This window comes from Molossus molossus, unplaced genomic scaffold (genome assembly GCF_014108415.1).
Source record: "Molossus molossus isolate mMolMol1 unplaced genomic scaffold, mMolMol1.p scaffold_m16_p_22, whole genome shotgun sequence".
In the NCBI taxonomy this organism is placed as follows: Eukaryota; Metazoa; Chordata; class Mammalia; order Chiroptera; family Molossidae; genus Molossus; species Molossus molossus.
The window spans coordinates 14,046,711-14,073,169 of NW_023425358.1; the positions used below are offsets into that span (position 1 = coordinate 14,046,711).

The 26,459-nt window shown below is 56.4% G+C and overlaps 1 protein-coding gene across 1 annotated transcript in view; it reads right to left on the reverse strand.

Annotated features, from left to right (window-relative positions):
- PKNOX2 (PBX/knotted 1 homeobox 2) overlaps positions 1 to 24,451 on the reverse strand; it is a 73,031-nt gene extending 48,580 nt beyond the window's left edge. Inside the window, exons 1-2 of the mRNA XM_036276546.1 lie at positions 24,343 to 24,451; positions 10,134 to 10,273 (exon numbers count right to left, since the gene is read on the reverse strand). Coding sequence (XP_036132439.1) covers positions 10,134 to 10,273; positions 24,343 to 24,429 — 227 coding nt within the window. The 5' untranslated portion in view covers positions 24,430 to 24,451. The remainder of the gene's footprint in view (positions 1 to 10,133; positions 10,274 to 24,342) is intronic.
- Between the last annotated feature and the right edge of the window lie 2,008 nt (positions 24,452 to 26,459).

Genomic DNA, 26,459 nt, shown 5'->3' on the forward strand with positions numbered 1-26,459 from the left:
TTCGTCAGCTGGCTGCTGAGGTGGCGGGAGCCGGGCAAGCCGCCACTAGGCTGGCAGCTCTCCGGGTCCCCGACCGAGCGGCCCCTGACGCACACGGAGGTCTCCAGGTGCCAAAGGCTCACCACCCTGGACACTGGTCAAGGGCTGGAGTTTTGATCTATTGTTTCTGGTGCCCCAGGTCGGAGGTCACTGGGATCACAGAAACGGAGACAATGCCCTGGAGCCACCTTCCAGGACGGCCCACTGCCCCTTTCCCGGGCATCCCCTCGCTGCCGGAAGGCCCCTGCAAGCATCCATTCAGAGAGCTGCGGTGACATCCCCGGATGCTGAGGAAGTCAAGTCGACGCCCCAGGTGAACACCCAAGGCCTTCTCTGCGTGGCCTCAGCTTCCTTTCCAGCTTCTCCTCAACAGAATGTGCTGGATGGATGGACAGCAGTGGCCCCAGGCCCTGTGTGCGCTACCCCGCCCCGCCAGCGCAGGCGACCAGGGGCCTCGTGCTCCTGCTCCGGAATCTCCACCTGTCCCTCCAGCCACCTTCAGGATCCAGCTCCGAGTGCCATCCCGTCTGCGAAGGCGCCCGGATGGCACGCCCCTGGCCCACCAGGAAGGCTTCAGGGTTCCCCCCGGACCGCACCCTCATTTAGGGTGAGCAGCTGGTCGTCTGAAACAAGTGGAGACTTGGGCGTCCCATCACTGTGCGACGCTGGGGCAAGTTACGGGATTTCTCTGAGCCTCAGTTCCTCTCTGTGAAACAGGGACACATCACGACCCCGCAGGCCACTGGAAGGGTTCAGTGAAGAAGCACGTGGAGTGCCTGACACTCAGCTCCTCTTCCCTGGAACGGGGTGTGGGCGCCTCTTTGATTCAGAGCTAGAGGGCCACCATCCGCCCCCATCAGTTTATGTTCCCATCTCCACTGACTCGCCTGGCGGGGAGGACAAGCCAGCAGACAGAGTACAGAGAGAGAAGAGGGGCATCGTACAATGTATCAGAAACCCAGAACCTCACTTTTTAACCAGAAAGCACTGGCCATAAGTATTTTTATTTCCCTTGTGACACATTCGATTCGACGACCTAGCTGTCTGCGCACAGATCTGTCTTCCTCGCTACAGGTAAGCTCCTCGGTCCATGCTCTCATCCTCTCGTTCTGAACTTCCAGGGGCCTAGCACAGGGCCTGGCACACGGCAGAGGACCAGTCAGCATCTGGGGAATCGATGCGTGGGAATGAGGGACCGGATCAAGTCGGCCACAGAGGACGAAGGTTCTGAGACACAATCTGAAAGTTCTTTCCAGCTCGGATCCACTGCTGCTGGTGCTGGGATCAGATATTGCCATTTGGCAGTTTCTAGCCACAGTTGCTACAAAAAGACCTGCCTTCTTTGGGCTCTGCTGGGGTGTGGGGGCGGGGCTGGCAGGGTCTCCCAGGGCGGGAGTGGTGTGAAGGAGGGGCTGCCCCGCCCTCCACTCCTCCGCCCTCAAAGGCATAGACAGCCGGAGAGAGCGGGTGGGGTGGGGAGAAGGAGCCAGCAGCTCCTGGTTGGATGTATTTTTACTTCAGGTGTGACGTTGACACCATGCGGGTGTATTTTTAGTCCTGCCCAGTGGGCGGTGTGTTAGCCTGGGTTGTCTTGGAGAAGACTTCTTGTTGCTAAATTGGAATTGCGTCTGCTAGGGTCCCGGGCTCCAACTGGCGCTCCTTCCCCAGGGGTGGACAGTCTATTCCTGGCAAGTGTGGGGCCCAGGGCAGGCCACAGAGCGCTGTCCGCTCCCTTCACACACACACACACACACACACACACACACCCTTTTTTTTTTGATATGTGCCCCTAGTGGAAACCAAACCCGGGACTCTCTGGTCCGCAGGCCAACGCTCCAACCGCTGAGCCAAACCGGCCAGGCCACACACACTCTCACACACACTCTCTCTCACACACACTCTCTCTCACACTCACATGCACACTCACACACACTCTCTCACACACACACACTCTCTCTCATACACACACGCTCTCTCTCTCTCTCTCTCACACACACACACACGTTAGAGGCACTTTATAATTTACAAAGTGTTTTCCTTGTACTTATTACATTTAAATACCCAATATTATTATCCCCACTTTACTGATGAGCAAACTGAGGTGCCATGTGGTTAAATAACCATATCGAGCTAATAAGGGGTTGAGTTGACATTTAAATCTGGGTACCAAACCCCACATTTTCTGCCCGCCCCCCTCCGTACCAGGTTTGAATGATTACTGGAAGCTCTTCATCCTCCTCCTATTTTTCCTCTACTGCCCTGAGCTGCCTGTTTCCCTTCAAGGATCAGGACCATTGCAGCCCAAGAGAATCTCTGCTCATCAAACGAGTTTCCAAAAGAAACTTCCCTCCTGTCAGTACTCTGTGTGTTTGGACAGGGCTTTAGCATTTATTTTAATCCTCACCCGAGGATATGTTTTTATTGATTTTACAGAGAGAGGAAGGGGGAGAGAGAAACATCGATGTGAGAGGGAAACATGGATTGGTTGCCTCCTGTACACACTCTGACTGGGGATCAGACCCACAGCCCAGGTATGTGCCCTGACCAGGAATGGAACCTGAAACCTTTCTCTGATGCACGGACAATGCTCCGACCAACTGAACCACCTGGCTAGGGCGGCTTTAACATTTTTATAGGTCTTTCATTTGCTCATTGAACGCCTACCAGGTGGGGGAGGAGAGTTGATCTAAAAAGATCAAATGATTTGCCCAGTGGTAGAGTCAGAAGCCAGACTGAAATCTCAGGCTTATGACCTTTACCCTTGACCACAAAGTGGATCAGTGCTTGGGAAAGTCAGAGTGGCACTATGACAGGAAGAGAGCAAGACCGGCTTAGTGCAGACATCGTCGGCCACCTGAGCCCTCAGCACCCCAGCCTGCTGCTCTCCCTCCGCCCCTCCCACCCAACTCGTTCTAGCGGAGGCCCCACCGCTGCCTGTCTCCTGCAGTCTAGTAGTCATCACAGTAACTATCGCGCACGAAGCCATTGTTCACTGTGAGCCTTGGACGTGCCAAGCCCTGCCGCTGTGAGCTTTCGTTGTCTCCTTTAATCCTGGTGTAACCTGTGGGGATGATGGTCTTCGGGGTCCCAGGTCTGCCTCTCCTATTGGTGTGTCTTGTCTTCGCCAGGTACCTGGACTTCCCCAGGGCAGGCGTGAGCTGTGGGGGCAGCAGGACCCGCCGCCTCTGCACACACTTGCACCCAGGCCAGCCAGCAGGATGTGCGGCTGCTGGCTTGGGGCGGGAACCTCAGATGCCTTCGGGAAGGGCTTTTTCTGGTGCCCGGGAGAATGGAGCATGGCTTCGCTTTTAGGTTACGGCTCCAGCAGCGTCACTCCCCTGACTACAGTCAGCAGCTGAGACACTCGCTCTGATCCAGGGAATCCACCTGCTTCGAAAGGCCGGGGTGTCTGCTAGAGCCCCTGCCCGGCATGCAGCCCGGAACATCCACTCCCCGCTCCTCGTCCGGAGCCTGGGCCTGACTTCTGCTTGGAATGGCTAAGCTTCTCCCACACCACGCTCAGGCCAGCTCACCCAGCACGTTCCAGGAATGACCAGCACAATGCCAGGAAGGCAGAGGGCGAAGCCCCAGGGTCGACTCCCTGGAGCCAGAACACCCTTCGGTCACAAAGTGGAAGAGTTCCCTCGGAGACACTTCATTAGGAAGTACCAGTTCCCAGGGTCCTGGCCGGGCTGCTGCCGGAGAGGACAGTCACTGCAGGACCGGCCCCCTGTCCAGCCCCGAACTTGGGGTTCCTCCCGCCCAATCTTCCAGCCCTGCCCCAGGAAAGGCAGCTGGGCTAGCGTGTCCCTGGGGTTCCACCTCCCGTGGGAACAGCAGTGCAGACTCCCACACAGCTCTGCAGGCCGGCAGCTTGCCCTCAATTCCACAAATACTGTCTGAGCCGGTGCCACGTGCCACGTTCACAGGATAGCTACTTTCTAAGCCACCTTGGTCCCAGTCCTTGGGCTGCACTGTTCGGACTCCGAACCCCTCCTGGAGCCTAAGGTGAGGCTTTTCCACGAGCAGCGCCCCTCTGCGTCGATGTGAACTGCACGAAGGACCATTGGGCCGGGAGCCTTGCCCATCGGCCTCTCAGCGCTGACTCGCTGGCCTGCTCGGCCCCGCTTGCACCCCCCACACTTCTAACAGCGGCGAACACCTGCAGAGTGCTGGCAGGTGCCAGGTCCTCTCCGTCACCACAATCCCGATGAAGAGAGAGCGCTATTTTTAGCCCTATTTTACAGGTGAGGAAACAAGGCTGAGAGAGGTCTAGTGCCCAGTGGTGAAGCCAGAAGGTAAACTCGGGGATCTACGCCCAGAGGCCCTGATCCTAACCCTGGATCCCACCTCTCTGCATGCGCCAGGCCCCTTCCCAGCTCGAACAGGCCAGCGGCACAAGCACTGGCCCCTCTGGTTAAAGCACCCCCCTCCCACAGCCCACCTAGCAAATACTGGTCTCTACTGTCGGGTACTATCAAACAAGATCTAATTTTAGTCTAGCTATTACTCTTTTCTTTTTACAGTTAAGAAAACAGAGGCTCAGAGAGACTGAGCTGCCAAGGTGACAAAGCCAGTTATCACCAAGTCTATTTCTAGAGCTCGTCCCTGTGCCCAGAATGGCCGCCCTACTGCGTCTGCACCTCGAGCCACAGGCCCAGCACGGTCAAGCCTGGAGCTTCAGTGACCTTCAGGAGGACGATCCCCAGGGGGCAATCTGAGCTGTAGCCCAGCAGGGTCAAGCCTGGAGCTTCAGTGACCTTCAGGAGGACGATCCCCAGGGGGCAATCTGAGCTGTAGCCCAGCAGGGTCAAGCCTGGAACTTCAGTGACCTTCAGGAGGACGGCCACTAGCGAGCGACCTGAGCACCACTCGCTGCCCTGTCCTGACCTTCACCCAGATGAATGTGGATTCTAGAGGGACCCAGTTTGGAAGAGACAGGAACACGCGTAACACAAACAGGGCTTTAGAAAGGCATGCTGCTTTCACTGGACTAGAACAGGCCAGCAGCTCACACCCGGGTAGAGAGGCCTGAGATGAGGTTTAGGAGGCGGGGCTGGCGTGGGGCACAGGAAGCCCCACGTGGAAAGGTCACCATTCTGAATGCTGACAAAATAAGGAGGCGGCAGAATGACTGACGCCTGGCAGGGTTCTGGAGCTGCCAGGAAGGAGCCTGGGGATGGGCAGAGCAGGAACTCGGAGAAGGTGGAGAGGTGGGGAAATTGGGGTGACGGCGGGGCTTCACTCAAGCGGACGGATAATGTTGGTTACAATCCAGAAAGGAGCAAATTCACTGCCTGGGGTAAGGAGGAAACGCACAACTGCAGGGTCTCATAAAGCACCCACTGTGTGCCAGGCACTGTTCAGAGTGCTGATTTATTGAGAGGGAACGTTTCCAATTTAGGACCCAGGAGCAGATGAGACAAGCCAGGGAAGACCAGGGGATGTAGGATATGAATAAAACCATTCCAAAGCGTCGGTTATCAGAGGTGCTGAGCTGCTTAAGAACAGACACTGTGCGCCTGTAGCTGGCCACCCGTGTGGGTGTCTGCTTTCGGCCGGCGGGAGCCAACTGTGCGTCTTTTCCATGGTTTAGCGGCATCACATGGGTAGCTTGCAATGGGCTATGGTGGGAGCATTTACACCACGGAAACCAGCAACTGCTGCAAACCGGGGCTCGCCTCTTCCGCGTCCCCAGAGCCGGCACACCCACCTCGAACCATGGCGTCCACGTGGACTGCCCAGCCTCGTTCATGAGCCCGACCCATGAGCACTGATTTACTACAGCACCCAGGCTGCTGACTCGAAGGTGTGTGATGCGCTGGGGATAAATCAGTGAGTAAACAGACACGGACCCTGCCCTCATGGAGTTAATGATCTAGTGGGGGAAACAGAAATCATGTTAACACAGTCACACCCATTGTGAGGGATGCCACAAAGGAAAACTACAGCTGACTCGAACAACAGGAGTTTAAACTGCAAATCCGTGGCCCTCCATACCCGCGAGTTTCTTATCGGAGAGTCAACCAACTGTGGATCAAAACACGGTGCTGACATTCCCAGCTCGTGTGCCCCAACTGTGGATCAGAACCACCGTTTTCCCTCCGCGGTCGGTTGAATCTGTGGACGTGAAGGGCCGACTGTAATGAGGTTTGGGGGGAGTCAAAGTTATACTCGGGTTTCCGACTGCCTCAGGGTCAGCACCCCCAACCCCCGTGTCGTTCAAAGGTCGACGGATGAGGTGCAGCAGCATTCCCCTCTCCATCTGCTCTGCAGCTCCATTCTCGGTGCTTTTAGCGGGGAAGCAAAGCACACTGCCCGCCACTTTCTCTGCTCCTGCTCATCAGGGGCAGGAGACGCCTCCAGAGCCAGACGGGCCACTTCCTGGGTCCTCAGAGAGGTTTGCACCCTTAGGGTTGCGAGCAGTCTCAGCAAAGCCAACCTCCTCCTCCACTCACACCTGGCCAGGCCCAGCTCCCTGCCTCTCTTCGGCTCCCCAGGACATCGTGGTTTCCATGGGAACCCACTCACTTCAAAGGAAAGGGAAGAGACTGGAGGGGAGGAGGGAGAGTGAAAGCTGAATTCACCTCACCCTCTTGGCCCTTCTCTGCGCTGCTAGCAACCTGAGGGCCCGGCCCCAGACAGCACCCACCGCCTGCACGGAGAGATAGGCGCCATGGCTCAAGCTACATTTTCACTTCTTGGGGGGAAAATCCTGGGGTTGAGGTGGGGGCTGAGGAAGGAGAGAACTGAGTGGGTCCAAGCCTGCAGGCCCCACTGCACGGGGGCCTCCTCAGACCCCCTCTCGGCATTGTTCCTGGACCACAAACACAATTACCCACGATGTACATCCAATCACCGGATCTGCTCCGATTAGACTGTAGTCATTAATCTGAGCGGGACTCCTGGCTGCCTTGCTGATTAGCCCAGATGATGCTCTGGTATGATCCAATTAAAGACAGACTGGGCCTCCCCTCTGCCCCTACACACACACACGCACACACGCACACACGCACACACACGCACACACAGTGTCCACATCAGAAGGAACCAGTACCTTTCATTAATACATCCTCATACACAGATAAAACCTTAGACACCTCAGGGGCCTGGCAGGCTTTCTCTCACAGGGACCCATCCCTTTGGTCACATGCCCCTCTGCCCCCCTGCAGCGGCCTGGGCAGGGAGGGCTGTGGTGGGGACTCCCAAAGGTCAGTGTGGGCACTAATCTGAATAGAAAGGGTCTCATCACATTTATTGACATGAAATGCCAACTCCCTGAAGTGCTTTGGAGCAGCCGACCTGCCCCAGGCAAACAAATCCAATTAAAGCCACCCGACCCTACAGGAGACTGAGGGCCCTCCCAATCATCTCAAAGGGCTGGGGAGAGGGCAGCTGGCACTGACGGGAAAGGTGTGGTTGTGGGAGGCAACCCTGGGGCAGGAAGGGCTGCAGAGGGGAAGCCGGGCAGCGGCGCTGATGTCCTGAGATGCTGGGCAACCTGCAGCGTTAACCTGGGCAAACACTAGGGGCCGTGGGTGGTCAGCCTGGTGGGAGAAGGTAAAAATTGGGCGTGAAGGCGAACAGAAAGAAGTGACACCCCGAAGAGCCGTGCCCACGGGGGTGATCAACTGTCTCCCCAGCAGCTTGGAGGGTGGGGAAGGAGCTTGGGATCCTGGGAAGGGCTATGGAGCCCATGGAGCAATGGGTGGGAACAAGGGGACCTCGAGGGTTTGTGCCAGACATGGTGCCAGGTACTCACAGGGCTGCCTCCTGGACTCTTAGCCAACCTGCTGGCAAGCTTCAGTCATGAAACGAGCTCAGACGGTGCCCCACTCCCCTGGGGTCTCTCTAGACTGATCTGTGCTCTCTGCAGGTCGCTGGCCCCAGGGCCCTGGCAGGGGGCCTGCCATCAGTCTTTAGTGTGCATATGGATCGCCTGGGATCTTGTTAACGTGCAGATCATGACTCCTAGGTCTGGGAGGGATCGGAGTCTCTGCGTTTCTAATCAGCTCCCAGGTGATGCCACGCTCTGCTGCGGACCGTCCTTTGCATAGCAGTGGTCTCAGTGGAGTATCACGGCCGAACCCCCAAGTCGTCAGGCCACCAGGCAGTTTCCCGGGCCCATGTTGTTTTCTTCTCCCTCCTTACACTCCCCACAGAAGCACCAGCCCCCACACAGGTTAAGTTAGGGGTGGCTAGGAAGCCTCCTCTCCCCATCCGGCTCCTGACCACTCCTGGAACACGTCAGGCCCTACCTGCCTGGCAGGCCCTGCTCCACCCATTGGTCCTCCTGGTGAACTCTCTCACTGGCCTTTCAGGTCAAACTCGAGTGCCCCTCTGCGAAGCCCTCTCACTGAGAGCTCTGACCACACTGTGCCACATTGTGTTGGTTTCTTTTCTGTTTAGAAAATTGTTATCATTATTTTTTATTGATTTCTTGAGAGAGAGATAGAAACATCGATGTGCGAGTGAAACATCGATTGGCCACCTCCCGCACGCCCCCTGCTGAGGATCGAGCATGGGCCCTAACTGGGAATCGAACTGGCGACCTCTCCATGCCTGGGGCGCTCAATCCACTGAGCCACGCCGGCCAGACTTCTGGTTTCTGTTTTGGACAAAGAACAGTCCGTGCACTTATGTTTTCAGGTGTTTCCTCTTCCCCAGCCTGGTGCCTCCCACGTTCATAGTAAGGGCTCAGTAAAGACTGTGAAGGAAGGAGGCAGGGATGACAGGTGGGCCCAGTCTCGTAACGGGGAGGCTGGCTTGCCCCACTTAGGGTCTCTCTCACAGGAACTGTGGCTCGATGCTGGTGTTCTTCGGGGTCCAAGGGGGAGCGTACTACCTGCAGGCCGCTGGGCCAGGCCTGTGCATTGGCGAGGGGGGCCCAGCCACCATAACTTATCTTCCTCCAGGCCTGGCCAGGACCCTTGCCAGGATCTGTGGATCAGAGCCCACTTTCCTGGACCCCCAACTGTGGGCATTAGAGGCACTCAGCTCATCTGAGTAACTAAAAATAATGCCAGTGATAATTATAATAAAGCAATAATCACCACTATTACCATAAAGGCACTGTAATTTGAGGGGGTAGGAAGTGAGAAAAAAGGAATCACTGTTCTTCCATCCCACCCTGGGTGGCCCATTCCACATGTTAGTGACATCACTGCCATGTGGGCCCAGCCACAGGTAAGCTGAGCTCGCTGGTACACGTGAAAGGTACGCTCACACGGCGGACGTGAGCCGGGTCCAGCCTCAGTGCTGAGTGCACCTTCTCTAAGCGGCCCGTGTTCCTGCAGACAGATGACAGTCCAGTCCCTGCCGGAGCCTCGTTCAGTGCTGCTCTCAGACAACTCCAGCTTCTTTCCAGCCACAGACATAAAAGGAATTTCCCTGAGCGCCTCCCGCCCTCAGGGCCGTTCGGGGCTGGCCCTGGGTGTCTGGGCTGGCGCAGAGCAAGATGAAATGAGTCCCTGCTCTCAGAACCTGCGCAGCTGCACACGACACCCGTCGCTTAGAACCAAAGATGACCATGAATCAAACTGTGGCCCAAGGAGCAGCTGCATTAGTCACCAGGAATGCTTTACAAGGTCACGTTCCTCTTCCTACAGCATGACCCACTGATTCAGCATGTCTGAGCATGGAGCCCAAAAACATGCGTTTTAACGAGCTCTGCAGTGACTTGCAGGCACGGTAAAGTTCGCATAATACCGAGTCCTAGGAGGTGCAATCGACGTCCAGCGCTTTTGCTGGAGTGAAGGCAGCAATCGGACGAGGCAAGGGACCAGTCCCCAGGCAGCTGCCTGTTCACAGAGCTGAGGGTTCCTGGCTCATTAGGGCTCATGTCCCCAGCTGGATGAGGGAGGGCTCCTCCTGGCAGATACTGCCCAGGCCCTCAGATCCCTCACTGGACAATTCCAGGGAGCTAGCGTGCACCCCCAGTGGCCAGCTGAGGGACCCCGGATTGATTTGACAGAGAAGGCCAGCGGGAGCAGCTGCTGGCCACGGTCTTTGATGAGCCCACCCACTGTCTCCTCTCTCACAGCTCGGGCCTGAGGCTGGTGGGGGCTTCTCAAGGCAGCTGACGTGTCTCCTACCTGTACACAGCTCGCTTGTCAGCCTCCAGCTGGGCCTGGGGGTCAACGGGGGCGCTGGGCACGGGAGTGCTGGCAGTGGCAGAGGGTGCGGAGATGTGGACAGCCTGGGTCTTAGAGGGTGTCTGAGCAGTTGCCGTCATCTGCAGGGAGAAGAAAGAGGAAGCGGCGGGTTAGTGTGGCCGGGACAGCTGCCTCCTCAGCTGGAACTGGGAGTCTACCTCGGCCTGTGGAGCGTGTGCGGATAACAGAAAGCGTGGAGGAGAACTGTGAGTGTGGAATGAGTGTCCGTTCGTGTGTGTGCCCCCGTGGGAAGAAAGCAGGTCGTTCTTCAAATGAGAACGCTGGGGAGAACAATACAGGACCGTTGAATACCAGGCGGTGCACACACTTTAAAAGAGACGATTCTCAATGCAAACTAAGATGGTGACCTCGGTCCCGCCGCAGAAAAAAACAAAATGATGAGCCCTTTAAACTGCACCGATGAGTCACCTGGGATGTATTGGGCAGTATTAAGTTTGATTTGATAACTCTGAGGAGGAGGAAAAAAATAGCTGAGTCCGTTCTCAGTTAGGCAGAGGTTTGTTCCATTTAACACAAACCAGAGGGAACTGTTTCCATCGAAAACGGAGTGAGCCTCCCAATTTGGTTTACCTGGGCACTTGAAGATAAGCGGATTTTGCTGGACAGCGGACACATTTCCATTCTTCACCATCACAAGTATTTAGAGCAGTTGTTTTCATCCTGTTACACATTTTAGAAGGTGCCTCTGGGGCCCTAGTTTATATTTTATAATCCAAACAACTCCTTTTAATATGGTATATTGAACTTGCCGTATAAGATTTCATGTGAAGAAATGGTTAAATGGCTTTAAAATTGTCGATAACCACCATTACAGAATACAATGCTTTTATAATATATTTTCGTTAGTAAGACGGATCCCTAAACTGTCAAGTATGGTGACATGTCTCAACTGTCGTCTTCCTCCAGCCTGTCCATGGCACCATGGCACCCTGTGCCCTGGGCTCACAGACTCGTCTGCCCCCTGAATTAAAGCTCCATCCACATCTTCACCCACCGGACACTGAGTAGATTCTTAGTGTTTGTAGAGAAAATAAATGAGTGAATACACCTTGGAAGAATTAGATACTTTATAGCTAGAAAGTTTATCATATGATCTAGGTCCCTGCTTTCTGGAAGAAAAAGTATTGCACTTCCATGAACACAGCACAGGGTTGCCGGTGCCGATATCCTCAAGATGTCCACTGTCTCATTTGCTTCATTCATTCTCTGCTCAGACGCCATGTCTTCAGAGTACAATAGAGCCCCTTTGCCCCTTGCGATCCCTGACTCTGCCTTATTTCATAGCCCTTAGCATGACCGTGTACTATTTGTTTACCTGCTTAGTTATTTTCTCTCCCACCCCCAAATAAAATTTAAGCTCAAAGGGGGCTTGATTAACAGTTGTATTTGCAGGGCTCAGAATAGCCTGGCACTAGTAGGTGCTCAAAAAATATTTGTTGAATCAATGAACTGAATTAATAAATGATGGATCAGCTTGAGACTATTAGAGAAGTATATGTTTACTATACTGTGTCCCCATCCGTCTTTGGTAGGATGAACTATCCTCGTCTCTGTTGGCTGAGCTGGGAAAACTCTCACAAACCCAGCGCAAAAGAAGCTAGACATACATCACAGCACCCTGAAGCCAGCAGACCACTGCTTGAATCCTACTGTCTCCTGTTATTAGCTTTTGACGTTGGAAAATCCCTTAGCTTTCCCAAACTCCTATTTTCTTATCAGTAAGCAAATTGGCACCCTTTTAAGATTCATGAATATTAAGGAGGTGCTATAAGGAAGAAAGTAGAAACAAATGTTCCAATTTTCAAAACAGAGAAAGAAGGTGGAACCAGAAATACTAAATATTGCTAGTGTTCACATTAATCTGGTTTCTTGCATTTGCAAATGCAACTGACTATTTCTTCAAATGCTTCTCGAGTCCCTGCCATGTACTCGGCACGTGCCGGGCGCTGGGGTCACAGGGCCGAGCGCCTGCTATCATGGAGCTCAATTTCTGGGTTTAACACGCTTTCTAAGCTGGCAGACCAAGCAGACGTGGTACACGTGGGCAGTGTGAGTGACCTTGGTCGGCATGGTACCTCCCACACATCCTTGCGGAAAACAAGGAGAGTCGTGCCTGGGTGCGTAGCTGTGTGAATTAGCCTGCTTCCCCAAAGGATGACGAAGGGTAGATGTTAGCTTGAGGAAGGCTCGATGCTTTCTACGTAGCCCTCGTCATCAACATCTCTGTCCATGAGTTAGGGGGTGTCTGAAGAAATGCTCAGTGGGGTTCTGGGTGACATGACACTGAAATCCCAAGATCTTTACAGATGGTGGCAACATGCTGAGTCTAATACGATTCATTTTCATCTAATAAGTCAGACCTTAACACTTCTAACACTTCGGCCAAAGGGGAAAAAAAAATCAATAATGTAAGTGCAGGACAGGGGAAACCCGGTTCAGCAGCAGTGTTTTTGTTGCTAGCAGGCTCGTTACGTCCAAAGTGTAACATGTCTGTGGAACAAAGACACGAAGAAACAGACCTGAGCTACTGCTGCCTCAGGATGCGCGGACAGATGCGCAGACAGAAGCCGGGTCTGCACAGAGCTCCCCGTCCCAGCCTCGTGCCGGAGCAGTGCAGCGACGCCACTGAGGGGAGCGCCGAGCAGGTGGAGGAAGATTGGGAGGAATCTGAAATGTGTAGGAGAGATTTGGGAGAGGGGGTCCACGGAGAGACGTGAGAACCTCCCTGGAATGTCTGAACGAAAGTTTCGATTCGATCAGTTTTGTTCTGTATGCCCCAAAGGGTCAAACTACAAACAATGCATTCAATCTATAAAACATGGAGACAGATTTGGGCTCAACTCAGATGAGTTCCCAAGTCTCCAAGGCTAGAATGGGCTGCCTCCAGGAGGGGGTGAGTTCCCACCACTGCAGGGCCAGGTGGAGACTGGCTAACCAGCTGCGCCCCGTGGAGAGGAAGGACGCATCTAGCTGGTGAATGGGTTGGGTGACCTCTGAGGTCCTCGGACGCCACAAGGGTGCTTTGATAATCACTGCCCACCGCACAGAGTTGAGTGCGGCTCGCATTCGATGGTGCGTCGTATGGAAACGTGCTTTGGAAACTCTGAAGTGCTCACAGGTGGAGGGGTGAGCTTGTTGTTAAACACGAGATCTCCAGAAGGTGTTCTATGTCCGCACAGCCGTCCACGGGTGAAACACAGGGTAGGCTGGTGTGCTCTGCTCTGCCCACTCAGGGAATGTCCTCGTGTACTTGAAGGAACCTACACGGGTCTCCCATGCAGGCGAGCTAGGAGACAGGGCTGAGGGAGGTGCCCCTTTTCCGCTCACCTCGCCCCTTCTAAGCGGGGCTTTGGGGAAGGCGGGGGCAAGCCCTGCTGGTTACGAGGAAAGCACAGAATAAAAATGTAATCGGGGTGGTCCCTGGACAGCGTCCCAAGAGGCCCCAGCTGAGAGTCTGTTTGTGGGGCTCAGAGGGGGGAGGGGGAGAAGAGAGCAGAGCTCGTCTGAGGAGGATGGTGACTTGAATTTATTTAGCTTCTAGGGCCAATTCAGCAAACTCTGCATTTCCTCCAGGGCTGGGGAATGTGTTTATCTCCAAATAGATTTCTTTTTCTAGCCAGAGACACCCATATTTCAAGAACTGCCGCTCACAGGGAAAGGCCCAACAGCTGTCCACAGAGTCGGGGGCAGGCAGTGGGGTGACTTGTGCTGAGGTTGGAGGGGTTACCGGAAGTACCTCGTGAAGAGCAGGAGCAGGGGGAGAGGGGCCGGATGGACCAGGACGGGGTGTGATCGTTAAGTGATTGGAGCTCCCTGGTTCTGGCCTGTGAAAGCCAACTTAAAGTGCCAGGGGTTTTGCAAGCTGGAAATCGGCCGTGGTGGGGGCATTTACACCGAGGAAATCAGCAAATGCTGCAAATCGGAGCCTCTCCTGACCTCCAACCCGAGAGCTGGTGAAACATTTACTGGCACACGACTGAAGTCGGGTTTTCTCTCCAGTTCTCCTCAATCTGCTATGCAAGGAAACTAGGAAGTAGCCGTACCGGCCATGAAGCCCCTTGGTGTGTCCACGCCGGTTCCAGGCCAGGGCTCCAGACCCCATGCCTTCCTCCAAGGAGACCCAGCGCCCTCTGGAAACCCTGCCAAGGAGCAGTTGGGGCAGTGTGGGCACAGCATCACGCAGACGGGAGGACGGGCCCTTTCCTACCAGGGGATGAGGCATGGAGGAGAGGTGAAGCTGAACACTGGACAGGGCTCTGGAAGACCCGACAAGCCTCAGAGAGAGGCAGGAGCGAGGGCTCCAGGCCCTGGGTTTGAGGCGCCTCTGTTAATTATTAGCTATGCATTTCGAGGTGGACTCCCTGAACTTTTGGAGGCTTGGTTTCCTTATATGTAAAATGCAAGGATAATACCTACTCCCTATGAGGCTATGAGGATTAATCAAGAAAACAGGATGGCCTTGGTCAGGTGGCTCCGTTGGTTGGAGCATCCTCCCATACACCAAAAGGCTGCGGGTTCGGTTCCCAGTCAGGGCACAGACCTAGGTGGCAGGTTTGATCCCCAGTCAGGGTATGTATGGGAGGCAACTGAGCGATGTCTCTCTCTCATCAATATCCTCGGGCGAGGATTAAAAAGAGAGAGAGGACAGGACGATGACTAGTGGGCAGGGAGGTCGCCAGATTCCCTAGAAGCCACTGCTGTGAGTTGTGGGCTGTGTCGGAGCCTGTGCAGGGTCCTACGGTCCAACCCCTCGAAGCCTACGGTCCTTTCTCGGAGAAGAGACCCTGGGCCACCACTCCACACGCTTGCCCCCTCACATGCTGTGAGCCTGCACCTGTCGTCCAGCCGGGGCCAGCCTGCCTTATGCTGGGAGCGGAAGGGCCCTGACTAATCTTGGCTTGTGACACCTGGAGATGAATATTCCTGACCCTGCCCCCGTCCGAAAATGGAGTGGGAAGGTTGGGGGTCGTGAGCTGTGCGTGTAGGAATGCAAAGCCTGGAGAGGCCGACAGCCCCGTCTGACCCCAGAACGAGCAGAGGATGCTCCGGGGTGTAGGAGCCGGGACGCGGCGCACCTTCCTGCCAGCCTCGGGGGCTCTTACTGACATTGGAGTGCCCCACTGGTCATTGTCTTCTGTGGAGCGTCACCCTCATGCCATTGTGGGGGACAGCGGGCACATCGTGCTCCAAGGAGCTGATAACACATTTCTCTAAGCTTCCGTGCGTGACGCCAATCCTGTGCAAGGGGGTAGTGCGACCCCCGTTCTACATGTGAGAAAACAGAAGCCCACAGAGGTGAAGAAAATACTAGCGGTCATAGACCGTGTGTGCAAAGTTGGGGCAGAGCCGAGGGCTTTCTGACTCAGTCACGCTGTGTGAATTACTGCAGGTAATTACTTTTCTTGGAAGAGGAGATGGGAAGGTTTTCTCCCCCCCCGAGTGGAAAAGAGAGCAGAGGGGAGGGCGCTGGAATCAGCCACGCTCGGGTCTCCAGGCTCACCCAGTCCTCCCGCCGCCCAGCTTCTCCCCACTCCGCACAGACTGCTCCTCGATGAGTTCAAGTCAACTCCCCCACACTGCTCAGGCAACAACCTCCGCGCGGAAGGCACGCGGCAAGGCACGGTGCTTGCTCGCCTGGAGGTGGCCCCGGCTACTTCCTTCGCAGGCCGTGGAGAAGCAGGGAGAACCACGGCCTGAGAAACCCAAGCCCTCGGGGTGCCCAGGACTGGTCACGGCCGACCACTGCCTGCTGCCCCTGAGAATCCCTCTCTTCTGCCCATGAGAGGTGAGAGCAGGTGGCTCAGGATGAGGAAGACCCCGGGCTCTTCCTAGAACCCACAGCGCAGTGTTGCGAAGACACCGACATCCGACAAAACCGAGTTCCGCCTTCACCATCCACTGCGGGGAGGCTTGCGGGTGTAACCTGACCTGTCGGGGCTCAGTCTGCTCATCAGTCTGCTCCCTGCCTCCCACCACCCTCGTGGGGACCACTGGCTCCTTCAGTGGGTGCTGGCTGAGCACCGGGGATGGGTCAGCACCCCTGCTGTGGGCTCCCATGGCCCCAGCACACTGCTCAGCCGCCTGTGGACCCTGGAGGGCAGGGACCGTTTTCCTGTCTTCTGCTGCAGCCCCGGTGTTCAGTAGAGAGAGTCCAGGGATCTACTGGTGCAGGGATGCCTGGTGGGAGTGGGGAGACCTTTTCATCAGATGACACCCTTTTAGCTGCAGATTTTCTTTCTTGACCCTGAAGGCCTCGGGCTACAACAGAGCAGGCACCGTGCCTGACTGACGGGGGTGGCGGCATCCGGCGCAGGGCTGGAGACCAGCAGTCCCAGCATGGAGCGCTGGCGGGAGCGTCTCGGGGACTGGACTCTGCCTCTGCGACCGACCGGCAGATCACTCCGCCTCTCTGACCTGGGGGCCGCACCGATGAAATGGGTGCAGTAATGCCGACAGCACGGTTGTTCCAAGTAAGTGAGAAGCCGCGTGGAAAGCGGCTGCCTCCTGGAAGATTCTCGCCGTGTGGCGGTTGCAGGAACGTGACCCACACAGGCCGCAGGCACGCGCAGGGCGTCCACGTTGGCTTCTGTCGCGTGGGCTTCCCGGAGGGTCCTACCCTGCTGAAGGGACCTGCTCGCCTGCAGGCACCCAGGGAAGTGGGAGAGGGGCCGAGGTGTTGTGGAAGGTGACGTTACCCGTCACCTTGGGCAGGAGACTCAGCTCCTCTGAGCTTCAGACTCTCGTCAGGTGAAAATGCAGCTGCTAATGCCTCTTCCCAGGGCTGCATGAGACCACACGGGAGGGCGCACTGCACACATGGGTGCTTCCCCTCCGAATCCAACCCTACACCCTGCCCAGGTCACCCCGGTACCCGCACCCCGCATGTCCCCTTATGTACACCCTTCCCTCATGGATGGCCTTTACACCCAACAACCTCTCAAACCCTGTACCTTCTTCAAGGACACCCCTCTTCTGGGCCCTCCCCCCTACCCGGGCAGAGTGAGAGCCAATTCCTGTCCCACCAGGCCCGAACATGGGGGCTGAGGGCCTGACCCACGAGGGCGCCGGCTTGACCAGGAGCTAGCCCTCCCTGAAGCGCAGGGCAAGCCAGGAGAGTGAGGTCTGGTCTCCCCCCAGCCAGGACAGTCCGAGGACATGGAGGGGGCAGGGCTGGACGTCACCTGCAAATATGAGGCTTGGCTTGAACAGGTGGGAAAGGCAAGGAGCACAGTGACACTGGGGAGAGGGCCCGGCCCACGGCGCTCCAGGCCTGGTCTCAGTCCAGCACCCTCCTCACATTGTCCCTGATCAGACCCCTGTGTGGTTGTCCGAACACGCCCAGGGATTCACCTCTTTGTGCATGTGCTGCCACAGCTGCCCTGCAGGGGACGCCGCGTGCCAGCGGCCTCCCTCCTGGCCCTGTGTGAGCCCACTGCTTCCCAGCTCGGCTGAGCACCGAGTCTCCCCGGAGGCCGTTCCCAGTTCTGCACGCCGCCAACCCCTGCCTGGTGGGTACGTGTGTCCATCCAAACACCTGCAACACGGCGGGGCCCTTATCTGTGTGTCTCCCTGCTGGACTGGCTTCCCAGCACCCAGTGCCACACTGGCCCGAGGTGGGCTCCCAGCGTGCTTGTTAAATGACTGAGTGACTGACCGAATGAGGGGACAGACAAGTGAGTGATGTGTCAAAAGTCTCAGGGATCCAAAAAGGGATGGGGTCAATGAGGGCTCCCCCCAAGACCCCCCCCAGTCAACACAGGGAGGGGAAGGGCTGGGAGCAGACCCAGGGCAGCCCAGTCCAGCTCAGGGGGGCTCTGGGAACAGCAGGCCGGGGTCGCGCACATCCTGATCCTGGGCCGACTGGACAGGGCAGACCACAGGAAAGTGACTTAGCGGCGTGACATGGGGGACTTAGCAAACTATTTAACGTATACAGAATTTGTACAGAACGAGGCTTTGTCAAATGTCCGCCGGTCCTGCCAGCACTTCTGGGGCGTTGCTGACCTGCGGCTAATAGGAGGGCTTTGGACTTGGCCCTGAGTCTGTCAGCTCCCAGCTCTGTGCACTTCCCACGGCACTGTCTGCTCCCCACCCTCCATCCGCTCCTAGGGGACCCCTCACTCATGTGACAGCGCCAAAGCAGGGACCTCTAGGAGGCCCTCGGGGGCGCACACTGCGTGTGAGGGCGGTGCTCACAGCTAGAAACACTTCTCGATATGCCTGCGGTGTCCCTAATACAAGCAGAGTAATCAACGTCCAGTCCGATCTCGGCTGCTAGGGCAGAACGATCGGGGTCGCAGAGGCCGGAAACACCACTCCCCTTTCCACACCCACGCTCTCAACAATCCTGGGAGGCAGGGAGGGCAGAAGTGATTCCTATCTTCTCCGCGAAGAAACGAAGGGCCCAAATGGATGGCCAGCTCCGTTAGGGCAGGAACTGTTGGCTGGTACCCCCAGGACCCAGCACGAGGTCTGCAAGGCCACAGAGAGCACTCGGTCTTCACTGAATGGACGAGTGAGTGAAAGAAACAGTACTGAAGTTACTCGCCTAAGTTTATACAATCCATCAGCAGTAGGGCTGGGAAAAGCTGGGATTCCTGCATTTCTACCATGTCCTCATCCCACTCTTCCTCCTGCAGACCTTGAACTCCAAGGACAACAGACACCCTCGCCCGCCCCGCCCCCCAGGGGGCCATGCAGCCGCTGGAGCTGCTGGGAGATCTCCTGGGAGAGAAGGTGGAGCAAGTCCCAGGGCTCCTCGGCCCACAGCACTTGATCACCTGCTCCCTGATTTATTTTAAGCTTTGTGTACTTGGGCCATTAACTATTTTTGTAGCTGTTTAGGGCACTTATCCTGTGTGGAGGCAAGAAGATAGACAATCAAATCTCTGTTCTTTGGGTAAATATTAGAATTCAGGTAACAAGTTCATCGAATAAAAAAAGCCGGACAAGGCCATTACAGTGAGGGTTTGCTCACAAGCCTTGTCGCTGGCCTGCCTTCTCCTAAGTGGGGACCTGAAGCACACACAGTGGGACCTGAGGCCGCGTCACCTTTTACACATGAGGACCCCAGGCCTTGAGTGAGTTGGGAGTTCAGGGAGATGTCCAGTTTAAAGACCTTGATGGCCCAAGCGGCCAGGGAGAGAGGTCACTGTGCACAAAGAGAAGAAAGACCCAGCAGAAAAGGAAAAAGAAAGAGAAGAGTCTGTTTGGAGTCCGTTTGGATGAGTCAAAGCAGGGCAGGCAGGTCGCCCAGATGGTCCCTGGGGTGCTGCCCCCAGGGGCACAGGGAGCTGTCAATCACAGCCACAGAAAGGGCTTAGAAGGACTTTCAAAGCTGCTGAATTAACTCCATTGCTGCAAGGCGAATGGGTTTCGCAGGCAGCTGAGCACAGGGCCCTGCAAGCAGGGGGCTCCAGCCCTTGAAGAGATGAGAGGACTGTAAAGTGTGAAAACATCTGAACCAGCTTCTGCCCGGCGCAGCTGCATGGCCTGGACAGGGGCTGTTCACAGCCAGGGACCCGGGCCAGCCCTCTGCCTCCTGTTAATGAAACCAGCACGGGAGCCCCGATGGCTGATCAAAGGTCCAGCTTCCCTAGGATGTCGGCTCCCCTGGCCACACCCACGTGGGAATAGTGCTGGAATAGGGAGGGAGGGACCCAGAGATCTGGCCTCTCTGGCATGGCTGGCCCTGCTCAGCCTCCCTCTAACAGGGAAGGTAGCATGATCTTGACTCCAGATCTCCAAGCACAGTTTCAGGGGCTCCCGAACACCATTCTCCTCACTCCGTGGGTTGCAGGAGGATTGAAGGAGATGGAGAAACACAACTTTTGCCAAAACCTCCTAAGGGAATGCTTGACTTCCTTCTGACGTGAGCTTCCCAAATGGTCCTGGACTGGAAGTTCTGACTGCCTATCCCGCCTCCCCCTGGTCAATAATGAGGCTGCACCCTGGATGAACTGCCAAACTTTTAATATCACCCACCATCAAGTCATGCTGCAGAAGTACCCAGCTACCTATGTATCAATTTGTTCCTAAACTGTTAACTCTGCCCTCATCCACAGGGGCTGTACCTAGTGGATGAGACCAACACCCAGCAGGATTTCCGCTTTCTAGTTCGATGCTCATGCAGACGGAGGAAGACCGAACACTGAATACGTGCACAACTAGAGCCGAGACAATGTCTGTCTTCCTCCAAGCCAAGGGCAAAGACATTTGTGGAACGGCGCGTGTGTGTCTGCGTTCGGGGAAGAGTGGGGTCGGCGCAGACAGCCCGAGCGTTTGCGAGTGGATAAGGTGAGGGTGGAGAAGCCAGGACATCGGGGGGCTTCCTGAGATTGCTGGGGGAGGGACCAAAGGGCGAATTCGCTTGGTGGGTGATGCTCATGTGGAATGGTACCGGAAAGGGAGAACTGGATGGACGTTTCAGAGGTGGAGAGAGTACATGAATGAAGGGCGTACGCCTAGCGGGCGTGTGGGGCCGCTGCGTTACCACGAAGGTTCTGGGGGGGTCTGCAGTGACGTTTTCTGGGACGGGGAGCAGCAGAGAGAACAGAGTCACTCTGAGAGGTGGTTAGAATCGACAGTGCTGGGCGGTGGCAGGAGGGTTGTGAGAGTCCAGGTGCAGGTGGCCAGGCTGGGGCAGAGATGCAGAAGTGGGGCGATGCAGAAATGCACACAACATACTGAATGGAGAGACCACACACCTAGCTCTCCCTAGAGACCATGTTTTCATGGAACAATCATGGTAGAACTTTATGAGCCCAGTGCCTCACCCCTGCCTCTCAGGGCATCCTTGAGGGTCTGTCTGGATCCAGGGCCCAGCTCAGCATGCTGGACTCGAGGGGCTGGTTAGACAGCAGCAGGGACCCCACTCTGGCAGAACTCAACGGGAAGCCCCCCGAAGGAGGAAACAGGCCGCAGGAAGGTTTCCAGTGGTCGCTGCTGTTGTACTTGCTAAGCTTATGGTCTGTCTTGAGTGCACAGTAAACACAGTGACATCCCCACAGGTAGTCACGAACTGGACCGAGACAGACCGAGGGGCTGGAGGCTGAATGGCCATCATGCCACGTGGTGGCCGCACACCGCGTGGGCCCGAACTGTGAATGCTTCTCTACTAAATGGGAAGAAGGGAGGGAAAAAAAGTCTCCTCATTCTTAATAACTTTATTCCCCAAACTTCAAAAATGAAATTGCCAAGTTAAGAACTTGCCTTGAAAAAAAATTTTTTCTAATTTATTATAAAGAAGGTCCGGGACTTGGGAATTTTCTAATGCAGATCCCTAATTTTCCAAAGTGAGGTTCTCCTGTGCATTTGAATAGATTGTGCTCGGTACTGCTAGCCCTCAGCACAACGGGAACATTATTACAGCGACTGCCTGGGTCTCAGAGGAGGGGCTCTGCTCCTCGCTTTCTCATCTGGGGGACTTCCGATCAGACACTGTCCTTTCTGACTGTGGAAGCGATTCAGAGGTGTGCTCAGCTGTGCAGGCCTGAGGAAACACGCCAGGCGGGACCTCGAGGAATGAGGAGGAGGTGGGAATCCTTTCCCGAGGGCCCTCGCGGGCCTGCCCCACGACCCCACGATCCCACGAGGCCGGCTTTCCCGCAGCCGCTGAGTCAGAGAGCAGCTGGCTCGCTAGGCCAATGAGCATTGCCAGGCCAACAGGGCTTTGCCCTGAGAGGCGGGCTCAGCCTCTTGAAATCATAAAGGGAAGAAGGCAGGGGGACCAGAGCAAGTTCCCCAGCAGAAAATGCACACGGAGGACATTCCCATGTGCCAGCCACACTCAGCAGCCCAAGAGTGGGGCGCAGGGCCCTCCAGAAGCCGACTGGCCTCAAAGTCTAGCTCTCCCTGGAGAGAAGGTTTCCCCTATGAATCTGTCTGCGTCTTGGCGACCTCACCCACCTCCACCCTCCCACCCACTCCATTGCTGCCACAACTCCTCCCATGATTCCCTGTCCTGATCGGTTTCCTTGGGGACCAGGCCAGCCCAGGGAAGCCCCGTGGCAATCTAGCCATAGCCTCGTGGCCTAGCCAAGGCCACCAAGACCCCAGACCTTGGCCTAGTGACTTTACCACTGATCTGAGATTCCTGCCAGATTCTTCATTCAGATTTGGGGTCACAAATAGGTGTGTGGCTTCCCCAGGGCAAATTATTCCCTTGCTGTAAATGTGAGCTCCTCCCTCCCTCCCTCCCTCCCTTTCCCCTCCCTTCCTCCTTTATACGAGTAGTTGCAATGGCGATATAGTGGTGACTCCTCATAGGGGCGGCCTCGGGATAATCCCTGTGTTGGGGAACTGGGCCTCCTCTTCTCACTCAAAAGGCTAGGACAGCTGAGTGGTGGCTTCCCGGGTGCGAGAGCCTGGGGGCTGCTGCCCCTCCTCACCCTGCGCCGGCAGCTGGGACTTGTTACTGCTCAGCTGTGCGCGGGCTGCTCCACCCACTGCACTCGGATCAGCGTTCCTGGACCACACAGGCCCCCTGCAGCTCTCCCGCTAATCCCCCCAAACCCAAACTTCTCCCAGCTGCCAGTTCGGTGCTCTCTGACCTCCTGGCTCCCAGTCTGTCCCTGAGCAGCATCCCGCCACCGAAGGAGCAGCCCACGCTCCTGCCTCCTCGCCGGCACCCCGGGGCCCTCGGCACTGCCTGACGGTCCTGGTCTACCGAGAAGGACGACGCTCGTCCCCGTCACGGACCCTGGGTTCCCAAGCCTCCTGCTGGCCGTTCCTCTGTAGAGGGACGAGGCCCGACGGCTGCTCACCTAGAAGACTTCAAACAGCGGATCGGTGTCGGTGCCAAGTCCCACCCGTGGTGATGCACGGAAAGCCACGGACGTGGGCGGAGTGTCCACGTCAGCGTGGGTTGTGGGGGAGCCTAGGAAGGAGCGTGGCGTTGATGTGGGAGCAGGGGTGGGACAAAAGGACATGTGCTCGCAGGTCGGGGAGTGACGAGTGCTTCTGGACTTCTGCAGGCCGAGGAGTCGATGGCAGTCTACTCGCTGGACCCTCTGCAAAGCGCATTTCATGGGGGCTAACGGGATGGATAGAGGATAAGTTTACCCTAGGCCGGGGGTGTCAGGGCCAGGGGGCCGGACGTGAGCCGAAGCCTGCCTGCCCCGCGTCTGCATGGTAATGCCCTTCTCGTGTGGCCCAGATCCGCGTTGCCCACGAGAACAGTCTGACATGCCTAATGCGGAGGGGTATCAGGGCCGGGCAAGGCCCCGAAGGAGGAGGGATACTGCCTGGCACACAGTGGGTACTCACCGCACATCTGCTCAACGAATAAATGCATATTCTAGCCGGCTGCATGTCACATTATAGATTCTCGATAAATGGTTATTGATTTAACATTGCCATGCGAGACCAGGACAGAGAAGACAGGACAGTGTGAAGGCCGAGGTCAGAGGACGGAGGGTCCTGAGAAAGCATCATGACTAGCTCGAAGTCTCCGAAGGAGGAAGGCTGGGGCAGGGCAGGAGGCCCGCAGGCGCCCTGCCCAGGAGAGCTGGGCCAGGCTTCCAGGAGAGGAGAGGAGACCGTGGGAAGACGGGGCGAAGACGCTGCCTTCCTGCGCGCCGCAGCCAGTGGGAGACTCGGGGCCCTCGGGGGCTGTGTCTGAGCCGAGGGGCGGGAACCAGGAACCAGAGGGAAGGGTTGGGGGCGTAGAGAGACAGGCCTGGCCTTTTCCTGGATTGAAGCTGACTGAGTCCTAAAAGGAAGGGAGATTCCTCCAACAGGCAGGCAGAGAAGGGTGGACACAGGACTCCAGTGAAGGGGGCTGGTGTGAAGAAGCCTCCAATTAAAGTTTCCCCAAACATTCAAAGGCAGATGCAATTTTCTTGTATCACCCTGAGTCAGGGGTTGGGAGCATTTGTCTAATGTCTGCTGTGAGTGGGAAGCATGTTGGGTGGGGACAGGGCCATGACCCCGTGCTCTGGGCAACCGTGTTACCCAGGTAGGATCTGAACCCCGTGTTTGTCAAATGCAGTGACTTCCCTCCAGAGTTTGTGTTTGCCAGACTCTCTCCAGAGAGGCCTCCCGTGCTTGACAGGGAAGAGCCCAGAGTGCACCCTGCCCTTGGCCCCTGGAGGCCATGCACCCCTCCCGGCGGTTGGTGGGCACTCACCTGTGGACTGTCCTGGTAGGGTGGGGGAGGGACATTTTGCGTGGCCATCATCGTCAGAGCTGGGGCTGGGGAGGCATGTTGCATCATGGGATTGATTCACATCAAGGATCTGTGGCAGGAGAAAGGGGGCCACACGTTAATACTGAGCACAGGGAGCCCGGGAACCAGCAGGTGGACATCTCCTCTGGCTGGGCGACCTGGACTGACCAGACACAGCAAGGGATGAAAGCCCTTTAGGAGAACAAATGGGAGCTACGGAGAGGCCTGGGAGGGGCGTGCGGTGAGATTTGACTTGAAAGAAATAATATTCAAATCAGATGTAAAACAACCTGTACAAAGCCATGCTTAGTTCAGCATCAGCTTGGGGGGCGCTGTTGGGGGGAGGAGAAGGGGCGGGGGCTTAGCTGCTGGCAGCACAGGGGGTTGGAGGCCATTCAGGTACACAGGCCTTTGCCCTTCCAGCTCCAGTTCCCACCTCTCTGCAGGCTTCCGGTGTGCTCACCACACCCCCTAGTGGTGGGAAGGAACGTGGGGCTCTGGTCCCCTTAGACCGGAGGGTGGAGGAAGTCGACCCCAGAACGGCTGAGAGCCTGGGTGAGCGCCCATCACCGGTAGGTTGTTCTAGGTGTGTGCTTGTGATTATGGCCTGATAGAGGTGCCTGCCCATTCTTTGAAGGGAGACTTTCCTTAGGCTTTGTTCAACGTAGTAACAGACATGTAGGGACAGAAGAGCCATAAGAACCCAGCGGTCATCCCCCTTCTTACAGAGGAGACGGCAGAGGCCAAGAGGAATGATGTGTGTGCACTTGGGGGCGAGGTGCTGGTGAACAGGGATGGCATCCAAGTCTCCAGATTCCCAATTCCTGGTCTGCTCTACTGTCTCCTCAACCCCAACCCACAGGGGAGGCTCGCTGCCCCCTGGGCCTCAAGGCTCTTCTTGAGCCAGCACACGCTGCTGTACGTGGAGACAGCCGGGCCTGGCAGTGCCACCCACGGTCACAGGGCGCCCGGAGAGCTTCAGCTCAGTGGAAGCCCTGAAACATTTGGAGCTGGAAACCACAGGCTAGCTTCCTGGCGCAGGCCTGTCCATTGTGGGGCATGGAGCCGCCTGAGAAGCTCTGGGGGTGCAGGACTGTCCCCCAGGTGGAGGGTACTGAGGAGCCAAAGACCTTTGTCAGCACAACGCGTAGACACCCTTCTCCTCCCTCTCCACTCCCTGAGTGCCCACCACCCCCTCCCCAGGGTCTTCCAGAATGTTCACATGGCTGAATTCTGGGAGAATTTGAGGGTGTTCTGGAGCTGCCTAAGTAAAGGGGAGGGTCTCCAGGGCACTATGTGGGGTGTGTGTGTGTGTGTGTATGTGTGTGTTGGATGGCTGGTTCTTTTTCAGGAAGAGGAGAAAGGGTCAGTCTGGCTGACCTGTCTCGGAAGTACCAGGGATACTCTATGAGAAAAATGTCAACAATGTGCAAAGAACTGTCTGGGGGGTCTGGGAGGACAGACGAAAGAGGCAAGGTCTTCTTTACCAGGGCGTTGTTAGTGGAAAAGGGGAAGAGGGAAGGGGAATGGAGGTCCCAGGGGTGACCCAGCTTTCCCTGTGCTGAAAACGTGGACTGCAGGTAACGCCCCGTGCCTCTGCTGCTTCGTCCCGGCCCTGGCCTTACTTCAGGTGGGCCACCAACATGTTTTTGCAACAGAGGCCCCCAGGGGCACCCTGTCTCACACATGAGAGGTCCTGAGATCCACATTCCCAAAGAGGCTCAGAGGGGCCAATGGGAGCCTGTCTCTTAGGAAGGGGACCAACTTGGCCTGTTTGCATGTCTGGGTATCCGCCTGGGTGGTAGGCGGTCCAGGAAGGCAAAAGCAGAGTGAAGGGCTCCAGGGGTGGGCAGGGGAGAAGATACAGACTCCTCGAGACATCAGAAAGAACTTCCAGAATTAAGGCTTTTGAGAGATTAGAATGGGTGTGGAATCTCTCTCTTTTGGACCCTGAGTGAAGGAAACACAGATATTTCAGGGCGTGTTAGGCTCAGCCTTTCCTGGAACTCTGACAGACAAGGTAACTTTTGATGGGCCTATGGGTCCTGAAGGCAGATCCCTTCTGGGATGCCAATCAG